This window comes from Ciconia boyciana, chromosome 8 (genome assembly GCF_034638445.1).
Source record: "Ciconia boyciana chromosome 8, ASM3463844v1, whole genome shotgun sequence".
NCBI classification, from domain to species: Eukaryota; Metazoa; Chordata; class Aves; order Ciconiiformes; family Ciconiidae; genus Ciconia; species Ciconia boyciana.
In genome coordinates, this window is record NC_132941.1 from 49,094,235 (window position 1) to 49,108,949 (window position 14,715).

General features: G+C 41.9%; 2 protein-coding genes across 10 annotated transcripts in view; one reads left to right on the top strand and one right to left on the bottom strand.

Annotated features, from left to right (window-relative positions):
* MARCHF5 (membrane associated ring-CH-type finger 5) overlaps nt 1-4,214 on the bottom strand; it is a 32,544-nt gene extending 28,330 nt beyond the window's left edge. For both annotated transcript variants that reach the window (XM_072869413.1, XM_072869412.1), the window contains exon 1: nt 4,080-4,214. In XM_072869413.1, coding sequence (XP_072725514.1) covers nt 4,080-4,123 — 44 coding nt within the window. In that variant the 5' untranslated portion in view covers nt 4,124-4,214. The remainder of the gene's footprint in view (nt 1-4,079) is intronic.
* A 58-nt stretch (nt 4,215-4,272) lies between these two features.
* CPEB3 (cytoplasmic polyadenylation element binding protein 3) overlaps nt 4,273-14,715 on the top strand; it is a 99,167-nt gene continuing 88,724 nt past the window's right edge. For 2 of the 8 annotated variants that reach the window (XM_072869408.1, XM_072869409.1), the window contains exons 1-2: nt 4,867-5,264; nt 13,054-13,964. In XM_072869408.1, the coding sequence (XP_072725509.1) occupies nt 5,237-5,264; nt 13,054-13,964 (939 nt within the window). In that variant the 5' untranslated portion in view covers nt 4,867-5,236. Of the gene's footprint in view, nt 4,407-4,539; nt 4,645-4,866; nt 5,265-12,712; nt 12,828-13,053; nt 13,965-14,715 lie in introns of those variants that run through there. The other 6 variants (XM_072869403.1, XM_072869407.1, XM_072869405.1 and 3 more) reach the window with 5 other exon arrangements.

A 14,715-nucleotide genomic window follows, 5' to 3' on the forward strand; every position in this document is an offset into this window, starting at 1 on the left:
GAATTTACAGATTAGTTCTGCTTAAAAACATAACTATAAAAAATAAGAGAGGTGAAGTCAAATTGTATTTGACAAGCAAATGACACAGAAAAAACACTATTTAAAGGATTAAGTTCTCAATCAAACAGAGCACCAAAATCTGCCAGAAAGTTCAATATCTTATCTTCAAAGTTACCCAGAAGAAATAACATGTTTGAAAAATGCATTAAGAAGCCAGAATACCTGTTATGACAGGTTCTACACGGGGCAGCTAGAAGAAACACTTACAAGTGTTTAATTGGAAGAACTGTTGTCAAACAGTGCTGAGACAGAAAATTTATAGTACCTAATTGAATAAGAAACATGAAAAAGCCCATAAAAGACTGAAGGGTTTTTGTGTATTTTCAAAGTTATTTCCTTAAAAAAGGCTTTTACATTAAAAATATGTATAGCATATCAAATGGCCTCTACCCGTTAAAATTTGACAAATGCATTAGGACTGACTTTCAAGTAAAGTTTGCCCTGTGCACTCAATAGAGTAATAGCTATAATTTCCAAGACATTTTCATGTAATCTGGCAATTTTATTTAAATAAATCTTGAAAAACATTTTTATATTTATTAACAGCATGTAAAAAACCGCCACATAATTTCAATTTTTTAATGGAAATTCCTATCATTCTGTAATTTATGCATTAAAACAACATGAATAAAGGGTTTAAAAATAATAAAACCTCATAATTTAGACAGACCACTAACCACTGCCTTCAAGTGCACACATTAGTCCAGGAATATGGCCCTTCACTATAGATTGCAAAGAATTCTGCAGGCAGAAAAGGTCAGTATTTTAAGACTACTATCTAGGCCTGTTATTTAAACACGAGCTAGAAGAAAAAAATGACAAGAGGGATGGAAACTCCAATTTTGAGGCCAGAAAGGATCATGATAATGATCTGGATTAGCTTCCCAAATGCAGATGAGAGAACTCCAGAATGTCGTGTCACTTCATAGTCATGTCTACTTCTCATGCTTCTTGTATTTATGCTGTAGCCAATCCTTCACGCAAGTATAAAACCCTTAGCTAGAAATTTCAAATAACAAACTCCTTATACCTTAACAGCTGTTTAACCTCTTTGTTACAAATGTGTGGTTTGCTTCCAGACTGAAATTATGCAGGTAAAATAAAGGAGGACGGAGCACAAAATACATAAAAGAAGGATGAATCCCAGGCAACAATGCTGAGATACTGTCAAGACACTCCTTACACTGGAGAAATCCAAATTGCTTTAGTAAGGAAAAAAAAAAACTGTAAGTCATACAGATGTACAATCTAAGAGTCAAGAGAAGCCAACTGTTCTCGCTCACAAATACACGATTAAAGAACGTGCTATAGGAGCTCTGACCCTTGTATACAAAGCAGTGCATACATTCAGATCTGCAGCAACACCTTACTCCTGATACAACAGTACATTACCCCTCTCAGTGTGACCACCTAGGTATTGGAGACAAAAACATCCCTATTTTTTCCCCTCCTAATGACTTAACTATTAGAATCAAATTAAAGTCTTATTCACTGAAAAGCTATTTTCTGCATCCTTCACCAAGAGATCTGAATTTGATTTAAAAGTATGCGCTTTGTGTTAAGTTATAATCCATTAACAGTTACTCTTAAGCTTTTGCATACTTACTTTTTCCTCTTAATCCAGGAAAACAACTGTCTGTCATTAGCAATAAAGATAACAGGATAGTAGAGGCATTCCAACCCCTCAGAATCCCTACAGATGGTTCATCCTTGGGTTACACCCCCTTATGTGAAATACTGAAGGTTTATCTTGATCATCACTACATACAACATGAAACAGTTATGTATGACCTTCAGAAATAAGAGATTAACAAAAACTGGTTTATTCCAATGTAACCCTGTTCCATAAACCCAATATGTAACCAAAAATTATTTACACTGACTGCATTTTGAGGTCTTGGTTACTCCAAAATTCTTCTATTGGTATTGTACTACACTCTGAATTAAATTCAAATCCTAAATACTTGCCTCCTTCTTACCACTCCATTCACCACTTCTCACACTACTGTTTCTAAAGTTTCCTATACTGAGACCAATAAATTCTTATATGAAAGCCACAGTCTCTCTTCATACATCCTTTTACACTACCTAGGCACTTAAAACTTTTTCCCCACTGTCCTTGTTATTAAGGAAGTCAGGGACACTTCCAATTGTTTTAGATTATATCGACTCTGCTACTCCAAGTTTACTGGAAAAAGTCTTTGAAAAGGGCCGGAGATACAAATTACAATTTCACAAAGCTGAAAGGATACAAGAACATTAAATGTATTAAACACCACATATTCATTACACATAACAATTGAAGAACAGTAAACTGGTTTGGCCACTAGTTAACTTATTTCCCTTTTTTTACTTAACTGTTTAATTTAACAGTTGTTCACAACAGAGATTATAGACACCACCTTACAGCCATTTCCCAAAAAGGTGAACTAGGACTTCATGGTGTGATATAACAGCCACAGAGAGTAGATAATCCACTCAGAATATCATGGTTTCCTAGAACTCGAAAACATAAAATATTACATATTATTGGACTACAAACTTCAGGATGAAGATGAGATTTTTTTTAGTTTCAGAGGAGTTGATTCTGCAACACTTCCTGATCTTTTCCTTTTTGTCCCCCCTCCTGCACAATAGTTCTATCATCCTCCTCCCAATTCTTTTTGTCTTCCTTAATTCTTCCCTTTAATTCCCTACATTCACAGGAAGTTTATCAAACTGAGTACTTTCCTGATAGTATTTCTAAAAATCTACCTCCTTCCTGTTACTTCTTGGAAATGCACTTACTGTTCCAGACTGTTAGCCTCTGTGACAGGCACTGTTCTAAATTATGACCTAAATCATCCCATTGTCATCTCTCACTTCTTCGTTTTTTCTAAAACACAAACAACTTTCCCTCCCTCCCTCTCCAACTCACTTTTATCCTCTTTCTACATCAAACTGAAACTTCTCATCCTCACCTTCCAGGCTGCACAAGTTGTGCCCCTGCCTCACATAGTTTATATCTCCATCACTTCCCTGATGACAGTCTGTATTTTGCTAAATCCTCTTTCCTTAGAGGTGACCTGGAGAGGAGAAAAACACCAAGGTTTTTTTTTGCTTCCTTATGATGAAAGCTTGACAGGTTCATCAATAGAACCCTGATTCCTTTTGGGTCCCCACCTTCTGAAATAGCAGGCTATCACAACTCCTGCAATAAAAGGCTATCAATTTGTTTTTGTCGTTTATAGGGGCAGGTCTTAAGGGCTTCCTGGATGACTCAAAATTATACATAAGCAATCTTAAGCCCTCAGTAGAACAGGGTGAAAGTGCTACATATTCAAATAAAAGCGTAAAGAGAAAACAAATGTAATAAAAATCATTTAAGAGTTAGTAAGCACCTTTCCTCCCCTACATTAAGTCAAAGTAGTTTCTAGGTTGTACTTTTTAACAGCACTCCAAAAAGCAATTGGAGGCTTTCCTCAAAGATCATAAAACCAGCAGCAAGACACACAAGGCCAGTTAAGCTTTGGTCGTGTTTTGGTACCTTATTTTACACACATGCCAATGCTTTCCATACCTACAGTATCTCTTAGACCCACAGAAACCGGACAGCCTTCTGCAGACCTTCACCACTCTCCCCAGAACCCGTGTCAGCCCAGACACACCTCCTCCCGCCCAAACGCTGCCAGAGCGATCCTTCCACGCCCCACACACCGCCGCAGATACCACACCGGTGCCCGCGTGCTAATTTACGACAGAGCTGGCACGACTTCGCCCAGACCACCAAAGTTTCCAGAGGCCAAAACATGAAACCGCAGCCGCGCCACCGGCGCAGGCCCTGCCCCGCCACCACCACCACCAGCAACGGCTGCGGGGACCGCGCGCCGGAGCGGCCCACCGCAACTCCCCCCGCTGCCCACCGGCCCGAAACACGCCACAGGCGACGCGGACCCACTGCCGCAGGCAGCCCGGGAGACTCGCACGCCCACCTCGGGGGTCCCTTCCCACTGTGCCCCACCGCCGAGCTCCCCCCATACCTGTCCATGGTCTGCGGCAGGGCCAAGCCCGTCTGCTCGGACATAGCTCCCAGGAGGAGGAGCGGGCCTAGCCGAGGCCCTAGAGCCTGACAAAGGCGACCCCGGCGCCGACGAAGCCGCGCGTCGCGCGTGTGACAGCAGGGGAAGGCAAGCGAGAAAAGGCAGCGAAACCGCCCTCCCGCGAGGCAGCCGGAGCGACCCCTCCTCCAACAGGTGGGGATGAACCAGAGGACGGGCCGCTGAGGCGGAACGGAGCCGCACGCAGAAGCTGTGCGGCCCAGGCCACCGCGCTACCAGGGCGAAAAGCGACGGCGACGCCTTTGTGAGGTAAGTGCTGAGCGCAGCCGCGACGCCCGTCACCACCTCCCACTCGCCGCAGTGCGCCTGCGCCAGGGACACAGCGGCGGCCCCGCGGCACGCTGGGAAGTGTAGTCCTGCCGCCGCCGGCAGTTTAAAGGTCCGGCGGGACGCGCGGCGCGCCCCCTCCCCTCTCCCCTCCCTGTGGTGCCGCTCCCTCTTCTCGCTGCCCTCCTGTAGTCGTTGCCCGGCACCGTGCGCAGGGCAGGTAGGGGAACGCCGTGGCGGTGGGATGGCCGCGCTGGCGTACGGGGGTACGCGGGGGGAAGGTCAGCACCCGGCCCGGCCCCGCTCCCTCTGCAGTGGCTGTCACCCCTCCCGCTGCCCTCCGCCGCCGCCCAGGTTCCCCTGAGGGCCTGAAGAGGTGGGGGAGTGGGAAGGCCCTCGCGCCACCGCCCTCCTCCTCGCGCAGCGACCGTTGCCCTCCGCGGCGGGTGAGGGGAGCGGCGCAGCCCCGCTCCCGCCTCCGGCCGTCCCTCCTCACAGGCGGAGGGAGGGAAGGAGGGAGAGGCCGGGCCGCTTCCTTCTCTGCCCCCTCCCCGCTCACGCAGGGCGTGTGTTCACCCTCAGGGAAAGAGCACCCTCCTGCGCACCCCCGTCATTCCCTCGCCTGCCGAACAGGTGCAGGCGGCTCCCGCCCCCTGCTCGGCCGGCCGGCCTCCCCGGGAGCTGTCCTTGGGACGGAGAGACCCGAGAGAAGAGGGGGCCTTGGCAGGTGCTTACTCCGGCTAGGCTGCCGAGGAGGGCGGTGGCTGGCACGGCGGAAGGGAAATCAATCCGTTTCTGTGGGCTTGTTGGCAATGACAAGGACAAGCAGCCGGCGCCCTTGTAAGTGGCCCTTTGTGCTCGATGGAGGCCTGTTGGCCATTAGCTTCTGTGCACCAGTGGGGTGAGGCATGGGACGGCTGGTGGTAATGACAATGCTCTCATTTCAGTTTGTAGGTGTGCTTCCTAATGGGAAAAAAATCCTTCTAAAGTGCTTTTAAAATTTGTTTTATGTTCTGAAGTCAATACAGAGCATCGCAGTCTGTGAAACTGGGAATTTAGAAGCTGAAAAGCCTTTCTAGAACAGAGAAATGGATAGCACCTGGAGAGAAGTTGCCTTCCCATTTATCTCCACCATGGGTGTCTGTTTCCCACTCTTACTTCTCAGTCCAAGCGTATGCGTATTTGCGTGCATGTAAAGGTTCTGCATAATGTCATGTTCCCCAAGCAAAGAGCGAGATCCTGCTTTTCAGAGGCAGTTGTGACATTCCAGATTCTTGGGAAGGTTGGTTAGTAAAGATCAACTTTGAATTTTCCTTTTCAGGTTGTATATAAATATATATGTATGTATATTTTTAATAAATAGCTCTGGTAATAAGTTTTGTTACATGTAACTAGTCCCTGATACCTTGTGTAAATTACAACTTTGTTATACTGCAGTTGCTGTACAAGGTAGTAATTTATGGGCCCAACCCCATGATTGTACAGCTGCATAAACTTACATCTGTTCTTGGTTGAGACATGTAGCATTTGCATGGTGAATATACATGGCTATAGAGATTAGGTAGAATAGGAAGGAGACTTTAGTGAATATACTGGATTCTTTGACCGTGCTGCCTTAGCTAGGGAAAAATCAGCCTGGTTTTTAGAGTCTTTGTTGAGAGAAAAGCATTGTAAAAATGTGTGTAAAATAGCTGGACTTGGACTTGTAAGCTGTATGATATGTATAGAGTAGGGAGGATGTTGTTTATTTTCTAATTGCTACAATTATCATAAACAGGAATGCTAAAGTAGTTACAGCAATGTAAATGTTCTTTACAGGAAGTATGTATAGAAGCGGGTTTGAAGAAGGCATCATACTGACATCCTGTCCCAGAAAATTTATTTTGTACCTATTCTTGGGACAGTAAAATTCGGTTTTGCTTGCACTGCTGAGAGGTCTTGGATGTACAGTGTCCTGAGTAAACGATATGGGCATGACTTCCTAGAAAAGAACCTAATACGCACTGTCCCAATTACAGCTGTTCATGAAACGTAAGAGCAATATTAGATATCAGAGTTTCTGGTTCCTAATCTTGGTCTAGAATAAGTGCATTGTCTACTGGCCAGAGCACTGATCAGCTAGACTGGCCAAATGTTTAGTTTTTATATATTTATTCTCAAACATAACAAATGGAAATAGGGAAGCTGGTTTTATTCCTAGGATTATGTGATTTGTACAATTTCTCTATTTTCGCTTTGGAGTGGGAAGGTTATGCTAGTTGTCTGCCATTTAGGATAAAGCTATGAGGTCATGATGAGTAATAATGGCTGTGAACGATACTTGCCTGAAGAAATGTAACTGGAACCCAGGATCACTTGGCTACCATTTGAGGCTAAAGAACAGCCTGTGGCAATGGTGGCCGCTTTGCTCTACCACTGGCACAGGGAGGGATGACAAGACTGGACAAAACTTGAATATCAGGTCAAACAGTGAACACTTGGTAGGTTTGGACATCTTTTTTTTTTCTTCTCCTTTTTTTTCCAAACATGAAATATAAAAACATAATAGGATACATAAAAACAGGATAGGACAAGGGGTAATGGGTTTAAACTGAAAGAGGGTAGATTTAGACTAGATATAAGGAAGAAATTTTTTACAATGAGGGTGGTGAAACACTGGAACAGGTTGCTCAGAGAGGTGGTAGATGCCTCATCCCTGGAAACATTCAAAGTCAGGTTGGACGGGGCTCTGAGCACCCTGATCGAGTTGAAGATGTCCCTGCTCATTGCAAGGGGCTTGGACTAGATGAGCTTTAAAGGTCCCTTCCAACCCAAACTATTCTATGATTCTGTGATTCTGTAATGGCAGACCTCTTAACATCCCATAAATAGCTTAAAGATCCTGAAATGTAAAAACTGGTTTGTGCCTTTTTGTTGTTCAGGCATTTGTTGGACAGCTTGGGGTATGTGTTCTCTGTTTGTCTGCTCTTCTCAGAATCAGAGTGTGATCCTAAAATACATATATAACCAACTGTTTCTAGATTTGAGAAAAAACTCCTTATTCCCTGACAGAGCAGGAGTTGTCATTCCATCCTCATCTCTTCCCCTTAACAAGACCGGATATGCAGCTGCTCTATTCAAATGCTTGCTTTATTCTCCCCAACAATCTCCTCCTTCAATTCACTCTCCCTCATCCCCTTTTTCTCTTCATTTTCTTTCCATTTTCTATTCTTTATGCTTCCTTCTTTGCATTGGCACTTTCCACTATAAATCTCAGGTTGCTTCTTGCGTTTTTTTTCATTTTTTAAACTATTGCTTCCCATATCATCCCTTAATAGATTCTTCTTTGTTCCTTCCTTCTGTCTCCATGATGTTCATTGCACTGGCTCACTCTGTCCTCTCTTACCTTCACCTGGCAGTAGCTGCATTTGAGCCCAGAGAGAACTCTCCTGGGAACAGACTCCCTTTTGCCAATGCAAAGTAAGGGAAAATGATTGCTACTAATTGAGATTCAACTGAGTTCAGCCTCACTGATACTGACTGGAGATGGCAGCCATTTTGAATTAAATAAAACTGCACATTTGAAGGCAAGTACAGAACTTAATGAAAATCACACACACAAAAAAGCACTATTTAGGACTTAAAATCGAGCCCTAAATTTGGCTATCAGATTTATGTCAAAGGATCATCTTTTAAAATACTAAATTGTTTGATAACAAATTTATGAAGACTTAAGTTTAATAAAGAAGTTGACAAGCAATTACCGTAAGAATAATATGGAGTTATATTAAATATTTATCTGACCATTTCAGCAAGGCCTGAAAAAGAGGCCGAATAACGGAGGAGCAATACCTTAATACAGTTCTTTTGATCTGACAACATTAAGACTGTTGGAATTATTCACTGTTTTCAACAAAGCTAAGTAACCTGGCAATATGAAAGTATTCTGTTTTGGCAAAACTGCATTTTAACAGCTATGGTAGTAATATGTAAAATTAAATCACAAGATCAGTGAGGCATTTTTTATCTGCTTGATTCCATCTTTAAAAAGACAAGGAGCCCTCAATTAAGCTAAAATGAAACAAATCTAAACTGAAAAAAATATTTCTACAATTAAACTATTTTTTTCAGTAACATAATACTTCATTTTAACCTTCAAGCTAGTTGGAATATTCACTTTCTGGCAAAAAGACTAGCATAGTTTGTTAGTCATAGTAGGCTTAAATTGCTTCATAATGAATTTCATAAAATAAAAATACACTCAGTACAATGTTAATTGAGTTAGCTAGGCTTATTTGGGCCTTTCTTACATTTGTTTCTTTGGAACTGGCCCACGTCAAGTAATTCGGATACCAGATTGAACTAAGATCTTGTGTTCTGATACAGCTGTTGTTATTATCTTTTAACTTCCAGTTACGAAAGAGTTGGCTGGTAGAAACAAAAAATGTTTTTATTCTAGTTGCTAGTTGATCAAAAACTGTATTTACATCCTGATTTTCTTTGGTTCTGGAGTGCTTCTCCATTTGTGAATATCGTAATGAGCACTCGCCTTATCTTAATAATTGATCTACAAAGTGAAGCTGTCTCCTGGAAAGAACTGACAGCAAGGGTGTGGTCTGTTCCACGTGAATTCTCAAATAATCTGAAAAGCAATAACCCAGAAGTAAATAGGGACATAAAGGAGGGGTATAGAACGCCTAGAGCCAGCCCTGTGCTAGCTGGGATATTTCAACAAATGAGGTATTTTCGACTGCTGTCAGAAAGCAGTTTTCCTGCCCTAATGATTCGGAGTAGCACAAACAGGTTAGAGCAAGTGTTGAGAAACTCTTAATTACAGCATTGATTTAAGGCAGGCAGACCATACAGTCCAACATAAACAGACTGTAGAAAGCAGAGACATAAGTGTGTTAACAACCCATTTTCAACTGCTCTAATTTATCTTTCTCAGCTTTAGTCACCTCTCTTTCACCCATAAAGCTATGCATATTTCATCCTTTGAAAAATCAGCCTGCAATTTTATTAAACACTGATATTTTCAGACTTCTGATTTCAACTATGTAATTTCCACACAAGCACTAGTATTTGGTCCTGAACAATTATCCAGAATAAATATCCAGAATAATTCATGGACCAGTACAAGACAGAACACAAGTGCTGGTAAACAAAATTCTGAAAACTTTACCTAACCTATATTAATCATCAAAATACTAATATCTTATGAGAGGAACTCCTGTCAGGCTGTGTATTGATGTGGAGGTTGGAGATATGTGGGCAATGGGTAGTGGAAGGGAGGTAGTTGAAATGTGGAACCACAGTGTACAGAGTAGATGGAATGTTAAATAGTAAAATTTGCACCTTCCTTTTTTTCTGAGTAGCTTATTTTTTTGGTAGAATTTTCAGTGTAGTAACAATAACTCACTAATGAAAAAGTGGTAACTTGGAAATTGGAAACTATTCAAATAGTACAACTGTTTGCTTACGTGCTGATTTTGATTTGTTTTGAATTTTCATACTTGACCTATTTGTGTTTGAGTTTCAGAATGTTTTTTGAAATTATGACAGGTGATTATTTAATACTTTCTTCAGCTAAGCAACATGACACAATCTCCTTTGTAATAGCTGTATATTTCATAGCTGGTATGAGCTTATAATTAATTTCTTATACTAGAAGTCTGGAGTTTGGAAGGAAGTTTGGAAATACTAGAACTATTTCTTTGTCTAGCAATTGTTGTTCTGAATAGGTAGCTATTTGATCTGGGCTTATAAATTAAACTGTTAAAAGCTCTTACTTAATTACTCACTTTCGGCCCAATCTGACAGATATTTATTTTCTCAGAGCTGGTGATTCAGATTGCAGCAATTTGCTCTGGAAAGAGGGAGTGTGCACGTATTTTTTTTCCTTTCGAGCCCTCTTCCTGTCAGGATAGGCAGCAGTGAAATGCCATCTATAGATAAGACTTCAAACCCCATGATTCCGTGGGAGAGCATGCGCTGAAAGCTTCCAGTTGTCAAAGTGCTCTTGCCAGAGTGGTCGACTATTTGTCATATACCAAACCTGAAAGAAGAAAATAAATATACTGTCATTTTGTTGATCTTTAAATACAGAAAATCCAAAGGTAACTGTTCCTTAAAAATTTCTGTGTTCACTGCGTGGGTTACTGCATGCAAATGGAGCTGGTATTGCTATGGGGATATAGATTTCCTATACTGGATTGTAAATTTGTACAAATACTTGCACCAGCAAATAATCAAGAGGTACTGCATACTAATCCAACATTAGACATTGGCTGGCCTGTCTTTCAAAGTCATTTATTATCCAGTGTTTTTCCATTCAGACTGGCTTCATTCATTAAAGGTAGGTCTTGACCTTGACAAGAGGGTTGAATTGTGCAGTGATTTTTTACCTTTAAGAAGGAATATGAAAATGAGTGTGGATTACAGTCCTTAGGATAAAGTTCAAAAACAGCTATCTAAGTCAAGGTACATATTTGAAGCAACTACTGTGCTAGACACCATAGATAATCTGGTGACTAACTGATTTAAATATACTTTATCGATGGCAGAATTTTAACATTTCAGCTGCTATGTTTTTCTCTCTAAATATATTTTTGTCCTGATAGCTCAGAACCAGGGGAGGGATAAATATAATCCTTTTCTGTCTCTGATGTGGAATCATCAGTAATTTTATGTAGCCTTAGGAGTAATAGTGATTTTGATAGAAATGAAGCTAACGGAAAGCTACACAGAGCTTGGTATATTATGGCTTACTGCAGTATTGCTTTAAACTGCCTTGCAAGGTTTTCTGCACCCCCAGCAGCAGCAGCAGAGCTGCCTGTTACAGATGCAATAGTTTACTCCATTTGTCTTACGAACTTGCTCTAATGTTGTCTCACTGCATAGTCTGTTCATGAACCCTTGCTGTTTGGGTTACATATTGAACAGGTAAATAATAGCAAGCATGAGTGGTAACTTAATTGATAGCAGAAACCTCTCCTGACATTAATTTTAACTAAAATGTGTGTGTATGGCTCAGAAGAGATTTAAAAGAAAGAAAGAAAAAATGTTAAAGATACACATGGACCTTCTGAAAACTGTTGATGTCAGAAAGGAGAGGGTCGTTGATTTCACTCTCTGCCACCTTTCTTAAACAGTTAATTGATTTGGCTTAACTTTGTTACAATTGTTGTAAAGCAACAATCCTAAAAAAATGCAGTCTTAGGAATGTACATGTCATATGATTAATTAAATAGAAATGCAATTAGGTATTCAGTGATGACCATCTTGGACATAGTTACTCAATTAAAGTAAGTGATTTTGGGATCATTTACAATACTTTTGAGATTTACAATGATCTCTCAATTGACTAAAACTCTGCAAAAAGTGGAGGTTCCTGTTCTAGTTTCGTACAATTGCTGTTCATTGATGTGTATATGCGTTAGTACTATTGTGTTTCAAAATAATTATCAAATTATATGATCTGTCCTATTTCATACGAAGCACCATTTCTTGCAAATATAAGACTCAACCATTCTACATACATTTACTTTTTAAAGTTTAAACCTATGTATTGATTTAGCAAATAATTTGCATCACTAGTGTTTGTCTTGTGCATATAAAGATGGCTTTTAAAATGTGGCATGTCTATATTTGAGACATTTCGATTTGTCCCATTTTTATTTTTCATTATGAAAGCATCGGAAACATCATAGTATAATAATACCTCCCAGATCTGCTCATTTTGACCTTATTTTTTTCCAGTGAACAAATTACTGATTATTTCATATTATATAGAAGTATAGCGAGGAGAAATACCTTTAAGCAAAGGACTGCTTTGGTGTAAAATAGCGTTTTACACGGCGAGACCGTAAGGTCACTGAAGGCCAATGTAACACCCGTCGGTTCGGTGGCTTTGTACGTGAAGTGTCTCCGCACCCCCCCCCCCCCCCCCGTCCTTGCGTTCGCTCCTCATGCCCTAAGCAAGCGGCGAGCTGTGCGGCAGAAAAAGGCCAGAAAACGATTGTGCAGCTAAGAACCGCTCCCGTGTCAGTGCGAGATTCCGTGTGTGCTTTCTCTCTGATAAATTTAAAGAATTGAAAGCGTGTTTGTTAATTAAGGAAAATCGGTACCCGGCTCCTTTAAAGATCCCCTAATAGAAAAGGGGGTGGAGAAGAGTGAAGAGTGGTGTCTTTTTAACCTTGCTGAAGGGCGCAGCAGTATTTATTGACGTATGCAAATAACCAGGGGGAGGAGGTGGAGGAGGAGGAGGGTGCTTGGAAAAACAGGAACCAGAATCAGTTTCTCATTGCAGGGTGAGAGCTCTGAGTTCCGGTGTAAGAGAAAAGAGACGTGGCGAAATTGCTGTATATCTCTGCCCTATAAGCACATCTCTCATTTAGACTGAAGGGAAACAAGGCATCAAAAAGGGTGAAGCATCTTAAAAATATTTTAAAGGCAATCTACCACGATCAAAGGTTACATATTCCTAAATGGGGGAGGGGGAAGATTACGGGTTTGCCTTGCAACTTGCTGTAGCATAGCGCTAGCAATAGGACGAGATTTTTGGCCGGCAAATGATTAAAACAGCCTGGTTCGTGGTGTGAATGGCAATGTTAATAATCTGTCTTTGTGGTTTTTTCCCCTACTGTTTCAGCTGCGCAAACCATGCAGGATGATTTACTGATGGACAAAAGCAAAGCCCAGCCCCAGCAGCAGCGGCAGCAGCAGCAGCAGCAGCAAGATCCAAACTCAGCAGAAGCCCCCTCTACACCCATCTCGTCGGAGACACCCAAACCAGAAGACAACAGTTCAGTGACTAGTATCGGCACATCGGCTCCTTCCCAAAATAGCAAGGAGAAGATGCAGATGGAGTCTCCCATTTTGCCTGGCTTGAGCTTTCACCAGCCTCAACAAGAACCTGCAGCCGGCACCTCCTTGTCTCCCTCCTTCGGCAGCACCTGGTCTACAGGGACCACAAACACGGTGGATGATAGCTTTTTCCAAGGGATTACTCCAGTCAATGGGACAATGCTTTTCCAGAATTTTCCACACCATGTCAACCCTGTATTTGGTGGCACTTTCTCGCCTCAAATTGGCCTAGCTCAGACTCAACACCACCAACATCAGCAGCAGCAGCAGCAAGCTCAGCAGCAGCAGCAGCGGAGGTCACCTGTAAGCCCTAATCAGGCACCTTTCGCCCAGAGAAATGCTGCTTACAGCCATCAGCCCATCATGACCAGCAAACCGTCTTCCTCCTCTGCCTCTTCTTCTTCCTCCTCCAGCTGGAATAACCATCAAAACGCAGCTTGGAGTACACCTTCCAACCCTTGGGGTGGGCTGCAGGCTGGTAGGGACCCTCGAAGGGCAGTTGGAGTGGGGGTCGGCGTGGGAGTGGGGGTCGGTGTACCCTCCCCCCTCAATCCCATTTCACCCCTTAAAAAACCCTTCTCCAGCAATGTCATTGCCCCTCCGAAGTTCCCACGGGCTGCACCCTTAACCCCCAAATCCTGGATGGAAGACAACGCGTTCAGGACGGACAATGGCAACAATCTGTTGCCTTTTCAGGTAAATGACTACATGCACCTTCTACACGGTGACAGCTATCACAAAGTTGTATTTTTTGCAGGGGTGTATTTCACATTACTGTTCTATCTGAGAGGCATCTCCATAACTCCTATTTACATCGAATAGTCACCTTATATGAAAGAAGCAAGGTTGATCCTAGGGCGTGCATACACAAAGATTCCAAATTCTGGCTTAAGGTTTACAGTCTTATTTTTCTTGTAACTTATTCTTAAATGTGATAGGGCTTTTTGGGTTTTTTTGTTGTTTTTTTTTTTAACATCCGAAAGGTAGCAGCCTTCCTTCATGAAAAACAGGTTTGGCAGACTATGCTCTCTTGGTGCTGCGTGTTATAATTTTTTTTTTCATATTCTCCCATATGTGAGAAACAGGAGACGTTAAAATTGCTGGCTTCAGTTTTCTAACTGGCATGTTAATTTTAACCAAAGATGCTTCTTGACCCGAAATCCGGTTAATTATTTTATCACCAGTGAAATAACTAATTGTCCTTATGTTGTGGTGGGATTTAATGGGGAGTCTGTTCGCATAAGGTATACATATGAAAAGCTGTATATGTCTGATATGTACACCCTGCTGTTATATTCACAGTGGACGTTTTGAATACATCTAGAAGCAGCGTGGGTGTGTATGGAAAGAGTGGCGTATCTGTCCTTTCCAGTAAGGAAATGCCTAATACAATTGACGTGATTTAGAAATGGCAGGGAGGTATTGTATAAAATAAACCATTTTATGC